Here is a 14,391-nt window from a genome sequence, read left to right on the forward strand (position 1 = left end):
GCCCTACAGAAGAGCTCCGTCAAAGAACCAAAGTTACATACTCGTAATACATCAATATATATATTTCACCTAGTAGTGACGCCAAAGACGGTTTGAAGGACCATTCTAGTACCACAAATTTTTCTGATCCGGTGTCCAAAACTGGAACGTGATGTTAGTCACGGAAGTTGTTATTTTGAAATAAGTCAACGCAGGATAGCGAGCAATCGTAATCCGTGTGGGTCACCTCAACTGTCACCACTTGCCATGACTCACTTCATTTATAGTAAAAACCCAAGTAGAGTTTACATTTTAGACAGACGTTAATGGCCCACTAGTGTGGTGAGGAATGACTTTAGCAGTATATGCTTATCTCTATATTTTATGTATCTAACAGGATCATAATAGAGCCGGCACCTACTACTGTGATCGTACTAGATCCACCAGTACGTGCTCAGTACTGGGGTGTGTACACTGACCTGCAGAAACAGCATGAAGGCGACCCACTGGTAGTACTTGCCGTAGCGGCGCGGGGAGCTGCCGGCACCCCGCACGCCCGGATAGTCACCCGCCTCCCCCGCCACTGTGAACGTCGAGTGGATCCAGCAGTACATGCCCAGTGCTAGGGTAAATACACTGACCTGCAGAAACAGCATGAAGGCGATCCACTGATAACACTTGCCGTAGCGACGTGGAGAGCTGCCGGCACCCTACACGCCCGGATTCGTGCCCACCTTCCCCGCCACTGTAAACGTCGAGTGAATCCAGCAGTGCGTGTCCAGTGCTAGGGTATATATACTGACCTGCAGAAACAGCATGAAGGCGACCCACTGGTAGTATTTGCCGTAGCGGCGCGGGGAGCTGCCGGCACCCCGTACGCCCGGATAGGCACCCGCTTCCCCCGCCACTGTGAACGTCGAGTGGATCCAGCAGTATGTGTTCAGCACGTCTTCGGGGATGTCCCTGAGATATAAATAAAGTCAAAGCCAAAATTTTTTTTTTTCAATTAGGCTTAGTTTACAAGAACTCTTGGAACGTCATGTAATGAGCCTCAATAGCTCAACGGTAAGATCGGTCGGATTCACCGAGGGATGGTGGTTCGATCCCCGCCACGTTGGTCTATTAACATACCCACTCCTAATACAGTCTCTCCCGACTAGTTGGAAGGGAATGAATATTGGCCACATGTAAAGATATGGCAAATATTCTTTTTTAAAAAAAGTTATTAGATAATGAGATAATAGTCAGAAACTTAAAATTATTCATGAGGGGTCCAAACGCACCCCGGTCCAAGAAGAGCTGATAATAAACTCAGCCAGGATTATTTTTTAACAATGTAGCCAGTCATATAGTAGCTTTCATTGCGTAGATTTTTTAACTATTAGGTTTTTATTGTAAGCGTAATATTGTGTAGCTACATTACATAACTGTTTAGTGGAAAAACACCCTTAGACTCGTCATCTTAAATTACTTTAGAGCATATACAATTGTTTTTCCGAGTATCCGAGTACTGTTTATTATTGTAAATCATCTATGGAATTATTAACAGCCAAGCTATGAGAATAAGTGTAAGATTTCAATTTAAATAACAACGTTGGTCTAGTGCGTTGGTTCCCAAAGTGAACCCCCAAGGACCCACGAGAGACTCAACAGGGGTCTACGATGGCCTGACCAGAAAATGGGGATTCACGGTTCGTAAGCGAAGGTCCATAAAACTTTATCTAGTTTCATACTGAATGGAGGTGCTTTTTATATAAAACAAGTGATAATTTATTTAGTCCTTGTGCTGTGAGTACCTATGTTAAAAAGTAAAGTTTTTTGATTGTCCAACTTTACTTTTTTACATTCACTCACAACACAATAAATTAATGAATTCAGCAATCAATTCTCCCTTTTTTTTCGAAAATTATTACTTTGTTGTTAATTTGATTGAAACTGAGCGGCAATGCAAATTGCCATGGTTAAAAAATACATATTTTGTTTAATTTTGAGAAATTGTAGAAATATAGCTGTGGGGGGTTTGCCAGGAGCAGCTAGATTTCGAAAGTGGTCTATGAAAAAAAATCGTTTGGGAATCTCTGGTCTAGTGGTCCATCTATGTGGTTTAATCCTGGGTCGGTCCTGTATGGGAATCTGAGTTTTTATTTTTTCTAAGAAATTTTCAGTTAAAAATCTTAACCCGGAGTTAAAAATGGGTGGTGTTACACCGCTCAACTTCAGTGACCACGTTAAGCCGGTCATTATCATTAACATCTGTTATTGGTCGTTAATGAATTTAACACTAAGCCCGCCCGCGGAAGTAGCGTAGCGTTAATTTAGGTTGATAATGATGATTACCTACAAATAATATTAATATATTTAAAAGTGTTATGTACTGCAAAAACTGAAACTAAACTACACAGCAGCGCCTCAAAAGAGTTTAAATGTCTACGGTGAAACATTTATATCAATCAGCGCCATCTATGTAAGAGCTGTGACACTAGGTCGCAAGGCAGCAAACCACCCACCTCGTGTGTATGCAGTCGATCGGGTTGCCCACGAGATGGCGCGTGGTGAGCGCCGCGCTCGCCGCCAGCAGCGCCGCGGTCGTGGCCCCGCAGTGCAGTCGGAACGCGACGGAGTCGATCTTCGGGTTAACACCTTGCTGTTGGAGACGTTTGAGATATTTATAAACATAAATAAATTTCGCATGTATGTTAGCTCATTCAGGTGTTGTATTGGAATTTCGGACGGACGAAGAACGGAGAGCTGTGATAGCTCAGTATATAACCTTGCCTCCGATTCCGGAGGGCGTGGATTCGATTTCGGTCCGGGGCATGCACCTCCAACTTATCAGTTCTGTGCATTTTAAGAAAAAAATATCACGTGTCTCAAACGATGAAGGAAAAACATCGTGAGGAAACCTGCATATCAGAGAATTTTCTTAATTCTCTGCGTGTCAATCGTCTGCCAATCCACATTGGGCCAGCGTGGTGGACTATTGGCCTAACCCCTCTCATTCTGAGCAGTGAGCCGAATATGGGTTGATAATGATAATTGGAATTTCTGAAGTGAAAATAATTGTATATTATTATTTTTACATTATATATGTCACCGTTAAATTGCAAAATAGCTGCTGCACTAGACTCACCCCGCCAGACAGCAGCGCATAGAGGCTGGTGAGGATCTCCATGGGCCTGCGAGACTGCGCGAGGCGCTCGCGTCACTCAGTAGCTGCTGTACTAGACTCACCCCGCCAGACAGCAGCGCATAGAGGCTGGTGAGGATCTCCATGGGCCTGCGAGACTGCGCGAGGCGCTCGCGTCACTCAGTAGCTGCTGTACTAGACTCACCCCGCCAGACAGCAGCGCATAGAGGCTGGTGAGGATCTCCATGGGCCTGCGAGACTGCGCGAGGCGCTCGCGTCACTCAGTAGCTGCTGTACTAGACTCACCCCGCCAGACAGCAGCGCATAGAGGCTGGTGAGGATCTCCATGGGCCTGCGAGACTGCGCGAGGCGCTCGCGTCACTCAGTAGCTGCTGTACTAGACTCACCCCGCCAGACAGCAGCGCATAGAGGCTGGTGAGGATCTCCATGGGCCTGCGAGACTGCGCGAGGCGCTCGCGTCACTCAGTAGCTGCTGTACTAGACTCACCCCGCCAGACAGCAGCGCATAGAGGCTGGTGAGGATCTCCATGGGCCTGCGAGACTGCGCGAGGCGCTCGCGTCACTCAGTAGCTGCTGTACTAGACTCACCCCGCCAGACAGCAGCGCATAGAGGCTGGTGAGGATCTCCATGGGCCTGCGAGACTGCGCGAGGCGCTCGCGTCACTCAGTAGCTGCTGCACTAGACTCACCCCGCCAGACAGCAGCGCATAGAGGCTGGTGAGGATCTCCATGGGCCTGCGAGACTGCGCGAGGCGCTCGCGTCACTCAGTAGCTGCTGCACTAGACTCACCCCGCCAGACAGCAGCGCATAGAGGCTGGTGAGGATCTCCATGGGCCTGCGAGACTGCGCGAGGCGCTCGCGTCACTCAGTAGCTGCTGCACTAGACTCACCCCGCCAGACAGCAGCGCATAGAGGCTGGTGAGGATCTCCATGGGCCTGCGAGACTGCGCGAGGCGCTCGCGTCACTCAGTAGCTGCTGCACTAGACTCACCCCGCCAGACAGCAGCGCATAGAGGCTGGTGAGGATCTCCATGGGCCTGCGAGACTGCGCGAGGCGCTCGCGTCACTCAGTAGCTGCTGCACTAGACTCACCCCGCCAGACAGCAGCGCATAGAGGCTGGTGAGGATCTCCATGGGCCTGCGAGACTGCGCGAGGCGCTCGCGTCACTCAGTAGCTGCTGCACTAGACTCACCCCGCCAGACAGCAGCGCATAGAGGCTGGTGAGGATCTCCATGGGCCTGCGAGACTGCGCGAGGCGCTCGCGTCACTCAGTAGCTGCTGCACTAGACTCACCCCGCCAGACAGCAGCGCATAGAGGCTGGTGAGGATCTCCATGGGCCTGCGAGACTGCGCGAGGCGCTCGCGTCACTCAGTAGCTGCTGCACTAGACTCACCCCGCCAGACAGCAGCGCATAGAGGCTGGTGAGGATCTCCATGGGCCTGCAAGACTGCGCGAGGCGCTCGCGTCAGTCAGTAGCTGCTGCACTAGACTCACCCCGCCAGACAGCAGCGCATAGAGGCTGGTGAGGATCTCCATGGGCCTGCGAGACTGCGCGAGGCGCTCGCGTCACTCAGTAGCTGCTGCACTAGACTCACCCCGCCAGACAGCAGCGCATAGAGGCTGGTGAGGATCTCCATGGGCCTGCGAGACTGCGCGAGGCGCTCGCGTCACTCAGTAGCTGCTGTACTAGACTCACCCCGCCAGACAGCAGCGCATAGAGGCTGGTGAGGATCTCCATGGGCCTGCGAGACTGCGCGAGGCGCTCGCGTCACTCAGTAGCTGCTGTACTAGACTCACCCCGCCAGACAGCAGCGCATAGAGGCTGGTGAGGATCTCCATGGGCCTGCGAGACTGCGCGAGGCGCTCGCGTCACTCAGTAGCTGCTGCACTAGACTCACCCCGCCAGACAGCAGCGCATAGAGGCTGGTGAGGATCTCCATGGGCCTGCAAGACTGCGCGAGGCGCTCGCGTCAGTCAGTAGCTGCTGCACTAGACTCACCCCGCCAGACAGCAGCGCATAGAGGCTGGTGAGGATCTCCATGGGCCTGCGAGACTGCGCGAGGCGCTCGCGTCACTCAGTAGCTGCTGCACTAGACTCACCCCGCCAGACAGCAGCGCATAGAGGCTGGTGAGGATCTCCATGGGCCTGCGAGACTGCGCGAGGCGCTCGCGTCACTCAGTAGCTGCTGCACTAGACTCACCCCGCCAGACAGCAGCGCATAGAGGCTGGTGAGGATCTCCATGGGCCTGCGAGACTGCGCGAGGCGCTCGCGTCACTCAGTAGCTGCTGCACTAGACTCACCCCGCCAGACAGCAGCGCATAGAGGCTGGTGAGGATCTCCATGGGCCTGCGAGACTGCGCGAGGCGCTCGCGTCACTCAGTAGCTGCTGCACTAGACTCACCCCGCCAGACAGCAGCGCATAGAGGCTGGTGAGGATCTCCATGGGCCTGCGAGACTGCGCGAGGCGCTCGCGTCACTCAGTAGCTGCTGCACTAGACTCACCCCGCCAGACAGCAGCGCATAGAGGCTGGTGAGGATCTCCATGGGCCTGCGAGACTGCGCGAGGCGCTCGCGTCACTCAGTAGCTGCTGTACTAGACTCACCCCGCCAGACAGCAGCGCATAGAGGCTGGTGAGGATCTCCATGGGCCTGCGAGACTGCGCGAGGCGCTCGCGTCACTCAGTAGCTGCTGCACTAGACTCACCCCGCCAGACAGCAGCGCATAGAGGCTGGTGAGGATCTCCATGGGCCTGCGAGACTGCGCGAGGCGCTCGCGTCACTCAGTAGCTGCTGTACTAGACTCACCCCGCCAGACAGCAGCGCATAGAGGCTGGTGAGGATCTCCATGGGCCTGCGAGACTGCGCGAGGCGCTCGCGTCACTCAGTAGCTGCTGTACTAGACTCACCCCGCCAGACAGCAGCGCATAGAGGCTGGTGAGGATCTCCATGGGCCTGCGAGACTGCGCGAGGCGCTCGCGTCACTCAGTAGCTGCTGCACTAGACTCACCCCGCCAGACAGCAGCGCATAGAGGCTGGTGAGGATCTCCATGGGCCTGCAAGACTGCGCGAGGCGCTCGCGTCAGTCAGTAGCTGCTGCACTAGACTCACCCCGCCAGACAGCAGCGCATAGAGGCTGGTGAGGATCTCCATGGGCCTGCGAGACTGCGCGAGGCGCTCGCGCCGCCGCCACGCGCTCGCGCCGCTCGCGCCGCGCCCCCCGCCGACCCCGCGCCCGCGGCGACCCCACGACACGCCCGACTCCCTAAAACAAGAACATTATATCAGACAATGATTCTAGCTGGGAATACAACCCAGGACTAAACGCAAGATTGTAAACCTTATATATTTACTATTCCCAATATTCCGCCTCTGTAAATTATGTAAAATTACTTAAACCTGATGAATTAGTACACTGGGTAAATTATAAACTTCTTTAAATGGTAAAACAATCCGTGGTGCATTGATGTACCAGTTATCCAGAAAACATTTTACGTGTACATATTTATTAGATAAAAATATGTAGCAGGTACTATGAAACATTATACAATTTACATGCAGTAGCAGCATTAGTTATGTACGGTGTTTTATCGTAAAAAAAAGATCAGTTTGCACAGCAAGCAATGAACATTCAACTGTCAATAATAATTGAACAAAAATCTTTATTACAAAGCAAGCCGAACCTTGACAATCAATAATATCATGACCATAAGACAAAGATGAATTAAAACAAAGCGATATTAACAACACAAACTTACCAACAAAGTGTACGTTTATTAGCAAACCGCAAGCGAGACAACGCTACGAGAACCGAAAATAAATGCACACCAAAGCGTCCGAAGCTTTTACATCTTTGCTATTAAATAAACCTAATTTTGAATTAAAACGGCGCCAAAACATCGAAGAGTGGTCGATAAATTAACTATAATGACTGACAATGAAACGTTTACGATCGTCAACTTACGTTTACGACAAAAAGTGTGTAATAAATAGTAAATTAAGTATCACTGATGCACCACGATCCATTATTTATGCCAAACGACGCTAAATTGATCACAACTGTTAAGAAAGTTATGGGAACAGTTTAAAATAGACAGCTGGGTTATTTGCTAACTCGTCTTTCGTAATATAAAGTCAACCGAATATAACCGATATCAAGCGGGTTGCAGCGACCCGCTGGAGCCTCAACAAAGTTTTGTTTGGAAGAGGCAAGAGGCCTATATCCAGCAGTTAACGTCCATCGGCTGTTAATGATGACATTGTAACTTCATTCATCATTTTCAGCCCATTTTAACGGCCCACTACCGGCTTACTACCGTAAGCTCTATATCCTCCATATAGGAGGATATAGAGCTTACACTCACAACGTTATTCCAGTGCGGGTTGGTGGGCTACATCAAAATTTCATTTGGTGATACAAAAATAATATAACGTGAAGTAAACTTTTTTTATGGAAAAGTAACTCTGACAGCAAATCGCTGTACATGCCTTGAGCTAAAGTATCGGCACAGAATACATATGCATCGGTAATGTAGGCTTAAGTGTCTTACAATGAATTTCATCTAATTACTATATATCTAATAATATTTATCAAACTCGAACAAAATAATTTTATTTTATTACGCCTAAAAATAACCAGCAAAAATACTTCATCTTTTCAACAATCAATATTTTATAGTTAACATTATTATACTTTCATGAAAGATAAAATCCAAGATCACAAAGAGATTATGAAAAAAACATTCAAAAGTCTTAAAAAATATTGAACAATTTTAATCCATAATTCATTTTCAGAAAATACTTTTTACGTAAAACTATAAAATGTTTCTGTAAACTTCGCATGCTAAATCGATGTAGACTTCGGAATTACGGATGATTTATGAATATGAAACGAAAGTTTGTACCATGCCACATCTCCATAAATATAACTTGTGATATCGATCTTTGTCTAGTTAACTCCGCAAATGATAAATGCACCTCCTAAACCTCAAGTTAAACGAAAAACGAGCAAAAATTAATTTTGGACACCCTCCAAATGGTCGGTCGAGTTGACAAATGGACATTTGAGAGTCCTTACACATAATCTAGTTAACATAAATCGCCCAATTAAATAAATTCACCAAACTGTCCAATTGTACTGAAATATTATCACATTGGAAGGTTTTATAAAAATATATTTAAAAATTAAATTTATTTCACCTAAAATTTCAATTTTATTTTAAACTAGCGGACGCCCGCGACTTCGTCCGCGTGGAATTCAGTTTTTCACAAATCCCGCGGAAACCATGCATTTTTCCGGGATAAAAAATATGTGTTAATCCAGAAAAATTTCTATTTTCTAATTGACATTTGTCTAATTACATACTTAAACAATACACATCACTATCCAGCTCCAAAGTAAGCATACAGAGTAGCTTGTGTTATGGGTGCTAAGATAGTTGATATTATAATCTTCATATACATTTATATACTACATGTAAATACTTATATAATGTATAAATACACACAGACCCTGGACAAAATCCATGTTCATCACACGAATATTTTCCAGTTGTGGGAATCGAACCCACGGCCCTGAATGCAGAAGGCAGGGTCACTACCCACTGCGTCACGCGGCCGTCAAACCTAGTTGACATCAGGTCATCCTATAAGCTTTGAGGTTTGTAAGTACTCTTTCACGCCGAAACTTCTGAACCGATTTGCTTAAAACTGCAAAAAAATGGAGATAGATTACATCATGTTAATACAAAGTCTACTTTTTATTTCGGAAAACCCATGGTTTCCGCGGGATTTATAAAAAACTAAATTTAGCGCATCCTTTTGTTTTTAAAAAACTAATTCATCATTATTATCAACCACAAACATGTGGATTTGCAAAAAACTGAATTCCACGCGGGTGAAGTCACGCGCGCCTGCTAGTTTCGGTATAAATGTAAGCAAAATAAAATGGATCATTAACACTAAAAATAAAGACAATAATTGTTGATATAACGGATATAAATAGCTTTACTCATCAACTTTCGTCATAGTTGCCTCTGATTCATACCTTTTGAAAGGATTAAAAATAACTTTGAAACAACAATCGAAGATTTCAGCCTTCAATATTGTCTACAGTAGAATAGTGATTTGGGAACTTAGAATAATTACGTCAAGTCAAATTACTAATTTAAAAATAGGAGGTTGGAGGAAAATAGAAGGAATCGTGATAAGTATCTCTCAACTTGTTTTTATTCATCATCATTATTAACCCAAATTCGGCTCACTGCTGAGCACAAGTCTCCTCTCAGAATGAAAGGGGTTAGGCCTTAGTCCACCACGCTGGCCCAATGCGGATTGGCAGACTTCACACACTTAGAGAATTAAGAAAATTCTCAGGTATCTGAATCTAAGGCAAGAGGTCTTATCCACTGGGCTCTAACGTTTCTTTTCATTTATTTGCTGAATTTTAAAGTTTCATTGCCTAAAGTAGAATGCATTTCAATATAGCTCTGTAAAGGTGCACAAGTGGAGGTTGAGTAAGAAAGTTTTCACTGATTAATTCAATTTTCTCGGTGGAATCTATCAGAAGTTTTGATAAGATTTTGAAGGCCTTACTAAAAGGAAATAATATATATGTACAAGTATTTATGAGTTTACTAGGGCCGATCGAAGAACAACCACGAACTACACGTCTTGACCAATTTTAACTTTAACAGAGAAAATTATTTATTGAAAAAGTATTCATAGTTGAGGACTAGCTTGCAAAAACTGAGAAGCCATAATAAAAAAAATTGTTAATAAATAATGAAGAAAATTCAGCTATGTTTCAATAGACGGCGTTTGTTTACGAAGTTTGCCTAATCGAAAAGTTACATTGAAAAGACTCTTTTGACAACACTAGCAACTAATCGAGAAAGGTGTTTCTTATCTTGGCAATTTCTTTCGCAACAGACTCGATGAACCGCGCGGGCCAGGGGGCGTGTGGTGATGAATGAAAAACCAACGACTGATGCACCTCACTTCCCCGCACGTACCGTCGTCTCCAAAGAGTTAAAAAATCTTTTGTGGGTTTGGGTGTACTCTTCTATAACAAGATCCCCAAGACTGTGATGGACTTGCCAATGCACAACTTTAAGCAATGTGTTAAAAAACATTTACTTAGTCAAGGTTACTACACTATTGATGAGTTCCTTAACGACAAAGGTGCTTGGAGGCCATTGGATCAGCTTCCACCTTCACACAGGAAATAAAACTATAAGAAATTGTAATTTAATTGTTATCAAATGTAAATTGTAATACTGTATGACTTTTTCAAAAGAGCAACTGTTGAGTTTCTTGCCGGTATCTTCTCAGCAGAACCTGCCTTCCGAACCGGTGGTAGAATCTTTACAAATAGTCAACTGACGTGTCAAAAGTGCTTGTAAACTGAGCCTACTTGAAATAAATGAATTTTGAATTTTGAATTTTTTGAATTTTTGTACGTACCCGCACAGTCTTTCCCCCCGTCGACCGCATATCATGGGAGTGTCATCAACGAAGTTCATCATCATCATCATCATGTCAGCCGATGGACGTCCACTGCAGGACATAGGCCTTTTGTAGAGACTTCCAAACATCACGATACTGAGCCACCTGCATCCAGCGAATCCCTGCGACTCGCTTGATGTCGTCAGTCCACCTGGTGGGGGGTCGGCCAACACTGCGCTTCTAACCCCCCTCTAGTAAACGCAACGAAGTTGCCAGACTATAATCAGTTACCTTTAGACGGCATTGGATCACGTCACTCTATAGCCGCCAGGTTCCGCACAGATTTAGTTTAACGTAAACACCACAACTAATACTGGACCTTGAACTAGAAATAATTCCCTAATGAATAATGCGGTAAAAATAGAAGTGTTGTTTATTTCAGTCGTCGTTCTAACAGCATTATCTACGTCACAACAATCTTAGTAACTCCTTCTTTTCTTTTATATAAGATCGTGTATTTGCTTTACAAGGACGTACATTAAATCGATCTTAACATCGATAGAGAAGTAAATAGACAAGTGATTAGCGTGCCGTTGTTAGTCAAAAGACATGTGAGTTTGACATCCCAACTAGCTACACTAAACCAATTTTTTATCAATCGATATATTTTAAAGCTATAGATGAGATCGCAATGAATTTTAGAGAAGTAAATAGACAATTGATTGGCGTACCGTTAACCACCGCACTGAACCTATTTTAACCATTGATATCTTAGCTAACTTTTTACCTCTAATTCACAACAAGTTGCTAGTAGTTGCGTGCTTCATTTTCTTTTTTATTTAGTTCTCTCAGTGATATAAATGTGGGGTCATTCATAGCCTGCGAAGAGGTTACTTGTTGCTGTGGACTTTTTAGTCATCTGTCACAGATGACTAAAGCGTCCTTAAAAAGAGGCCCTTGCAGTGGCCGTGAAAAATAGGCTGAGTTTAAGTTCATCATCATTATCATATCAGCCGATGGACGTCCACTGCAGGACATAGGCCTTTTGTAGGGAATTCCAAACGTCACGATACTGAGCCACCATGTGGTCAGTCCACCTGGTGGGGGGTCGACGAACACTGCGCTTTCTAGTGCGAAGTCGCCATTCCAGCACTTTGAGACCCCAAAGTCCATCAGCTCTTCGAACTGTATGCCCCGCCCATTTCAGCTTCGCAACTCGTTGAGCTATGTCGGTGACTTTGGTTCTTATCTCCTCATTTCTGATTGGGTCACGCAGAAATACTCCTAACTTAGTTCGTTCCATCATCCGCTGTGTGACTCTGAGCTTTCTTATGAGGCCCATAGTTAGCGACCAAGTCTCGGAACACTGGCAATATGTTAAAGCTAAAAACGTTAAGACGAGATAAAGTTGCTTTGCTAATATTAATTGAAAGTTACCAATTAATTATTCAGCAAAGATACAGATTGGCCATTAATTAATTTTTCCACCATGTAATCGTTCACAACGGTGCAATCACCATCGCTCGGTGTATTTAATTAGCTGCGAGATTTTAATTAAAATCGTGTAATTATGTTTACGATCCACCTCTCGAATGAATTTGTTTGCTTTATTTTACAGTGCTATGATTCTTGTTTATTAAATTATATCCATTTATACTAATTACTAAAATGCAAAAGTAAATAAGTCTGTCTATTTACCTTTATCTTTTCACGACTAAATAACTGAATCGATTTGAATGAAATTTGGTATAGATAAAGTGAACCTTGGAACAGAACATAGGCTACTTTTATTTCGAGAATAATCAACGGATTAAAAACAGATTACACAACAAAATTGCGGGCGTCCACTAGTTTTAATATAATTTAAACTGTCTCGTTCGTTTAATGGGTTAGCACTTGAGATCCTGGATCGGACAATGTCATATTATTTGTTTCTTCTTCCAAAAAATATTAGTAGTAGGTAGTATTAGTAGTGGTATCCGATAACATAAAAACCAAAAAAAACATACAGTCGAATTGAGAACCTCCTTCTTTTTTTTTGAAGTCGGTTAAAAATACATTTTTTTTTAAACATCTTTTGTGCTTAACGCGGTAGTTTTGAAAGTCGAGCCTGAGTGAAAATTACTACTATACCTTAAAGACTTATCTATAACCTCGCATAGGCTATACTTCTGATGTTATCACAACGATTTGGTGTCGTACAAAGAAACTGGCTGCAATCTGGTTAATTAGTAAACTTAAGCTCAGTTTTGCGTTTTTTGACCATATATGATTTTCTTTAAAAAGCAACAACTTACCGTTTTGAGGTAGCTTATTTGTAACTTACCATTTTTGATAAATTTATTAAAAAAAATATCATTTTAAAAATCCAATATTTACCATCGTGAAAACTAAGTAAAAATCCTCAATACTGTTTGTCTTAAAGGCAAATACTTTTTAGGGTTTTGTATCTACCGCGTCTGGAACTTTTCATTAGAGTTTCACCAAAAGACTCAATTTATATCACCATTTCATAAACTTCAGGAACACTATAATAGTAGAGTATACAAAAATAAAGTGCCCAGGCTTTTTGAAATTTGTTAAACAAGCAGGCGTATTTACAGAAGCGCTCATATAATTTACTTTTTAAATTAAAATATTAAATAAGAATTATGCATATATTGTAACAGCCGAAAAGCGATACATCATGCGCGCAGTACATAAAGCTGCAAAATTATTCATTTATTGTAGTAAATAATTGCGTTAGTTAGCATTTATTAGTCATGCCCTTTTATAATAATCGAAATCACCTGCGATTATTTACTCTGTGCGAGCGTACTCCTGGCTCGGGCCGACCCCCGGACGTCTTTCCCATCGGACGGTTGTCGCTATACTGGCAGCTTAGCGCCTACCTACGCAACAGCGCCATCTAACGTGTACCTACGACAACTGGATAAGAGTGTTTGATCAATCATTGAGGGTAGTTACAATTTTATTAGTTAGTTAGCTGTCACCGCGTGGTTTCACCCGTGTGGTTCCCATTCCCGTAGGAATACGGGGATAATATATATTTTCAAATCGAACCAGTAGTTTCTGAGATTAGCGCGTTCAGCCAAACAAACAAACTCTTCAGCTATAAAATATATTATAGATTAAAACTCTTAATCCTCATTTTTTTTGTAATGTTAAGCGCAATGACGTCAGATAGTAAGTGATGATGCAGCCTATTGTGGATTCCGCTTGCCTAGAAAATAGCTATTTACTCACTTTTTTTTTAATTAAAAATTAACTCATGGTATGAAGTTAAGTACAGTATAGGTGATTTTTTTTTTTACAAGTTAGCCCTTGACTACAATCTCACCTGATGGTAATTTATGATGCAGTCTAAGATGAAAGCGGGCTAACTTGTTAGGAGGAGGATGAAAATCCACACCCCTTTCGGTTTCTACACGGCATTGTACCGGAACGCTAAATCGCTTGGCGGTACGTTTTTGCCGGTAGGGTGGTAACTAGCCACGGCCGAAGCCTCCCACCAGCCAGACCTGGACAAATTAAGAAAATCTCAATCTGCCCAGCCGGGGATCGAACCCAGGACCTCCATTTTGTAAATCCACCGCGCATACCACTGCGCCACGGAGGTCGTCAAAAAGTGATATAGAAGACATAGGTTATAATTCATAATATATTCACTTATTTGTGATTATTTATTAATGTATTCACACTTTCATTAAGGAAAATAGTGGATGTGCTGCCTCTCAGGGAAAAAAGTGGATGTGTCGTATTCTCGTAAAATCGCTAATTTTCTGTAGATGGGTAGCAATTTAATTTTTTTATACA

General features: G+C 44.1%; 2 protein-coding genes across 2 annotated transcripts in view; both read right to left on the reverse strand.

Annotated features, from left to right (window-relative positions):
* LOC112055699 (innexin shaking-B) overlaps positions 1 to 593 on the reverse strand; it is a 117,084-nt gene extending 116,491 nt beyond the window's left edge. Inside the window, exon 1 of the mRNA XM_052891648.1 lies at positions 459 to 593. Within this exon, the coding sequence (XP_052747608.1) occupies positions 459 to 593 (135 nt within the window). The remainder of the gene's footprint in view (positions 1 to 458) is intronic.
* A 96-nt stretch (positions 594 to 689) lies between these two features.
* On the reverse strand, positions 690 to 13,495 carry LOC112057527 (uncharacterized). Its single transcript, XM_052891606.1, has 4 exons — positions 13,365 to 13,495; positions 6,241 to 6,394; positions 2,487 to 2,623; positions 690 to 942 (listed from the first exon to the last, which is right to left on the reverse strand). Exons 1-4 carry the CDS (start codon positions 13,427 to 13,429, stop codon positions 690 to 692), a joined length of 609 nt encoding a protein of 202 aa, XP_052747566.1. The 5' UTR covers positions 13,430 to 13,495.
* Between the last annotated feature and the right edge of the window lie 896 nt (positions 13,496 to 14,391).

The sequence above is a fragment of the Bicyclus anynana genome, chromosome 4 (assembly GCF_947172395.1).
Source record: "Bicyclus anynana chromosome 4, ilBicAnyn1.1, whole genome shotgun sequence".
Lineage (NCBI taxonomy): Eukaryota > Metazoa > Arthropoda > Insecta > Lepidoptera > Nymphalidae > Bicyclus > Bicyclus anynana.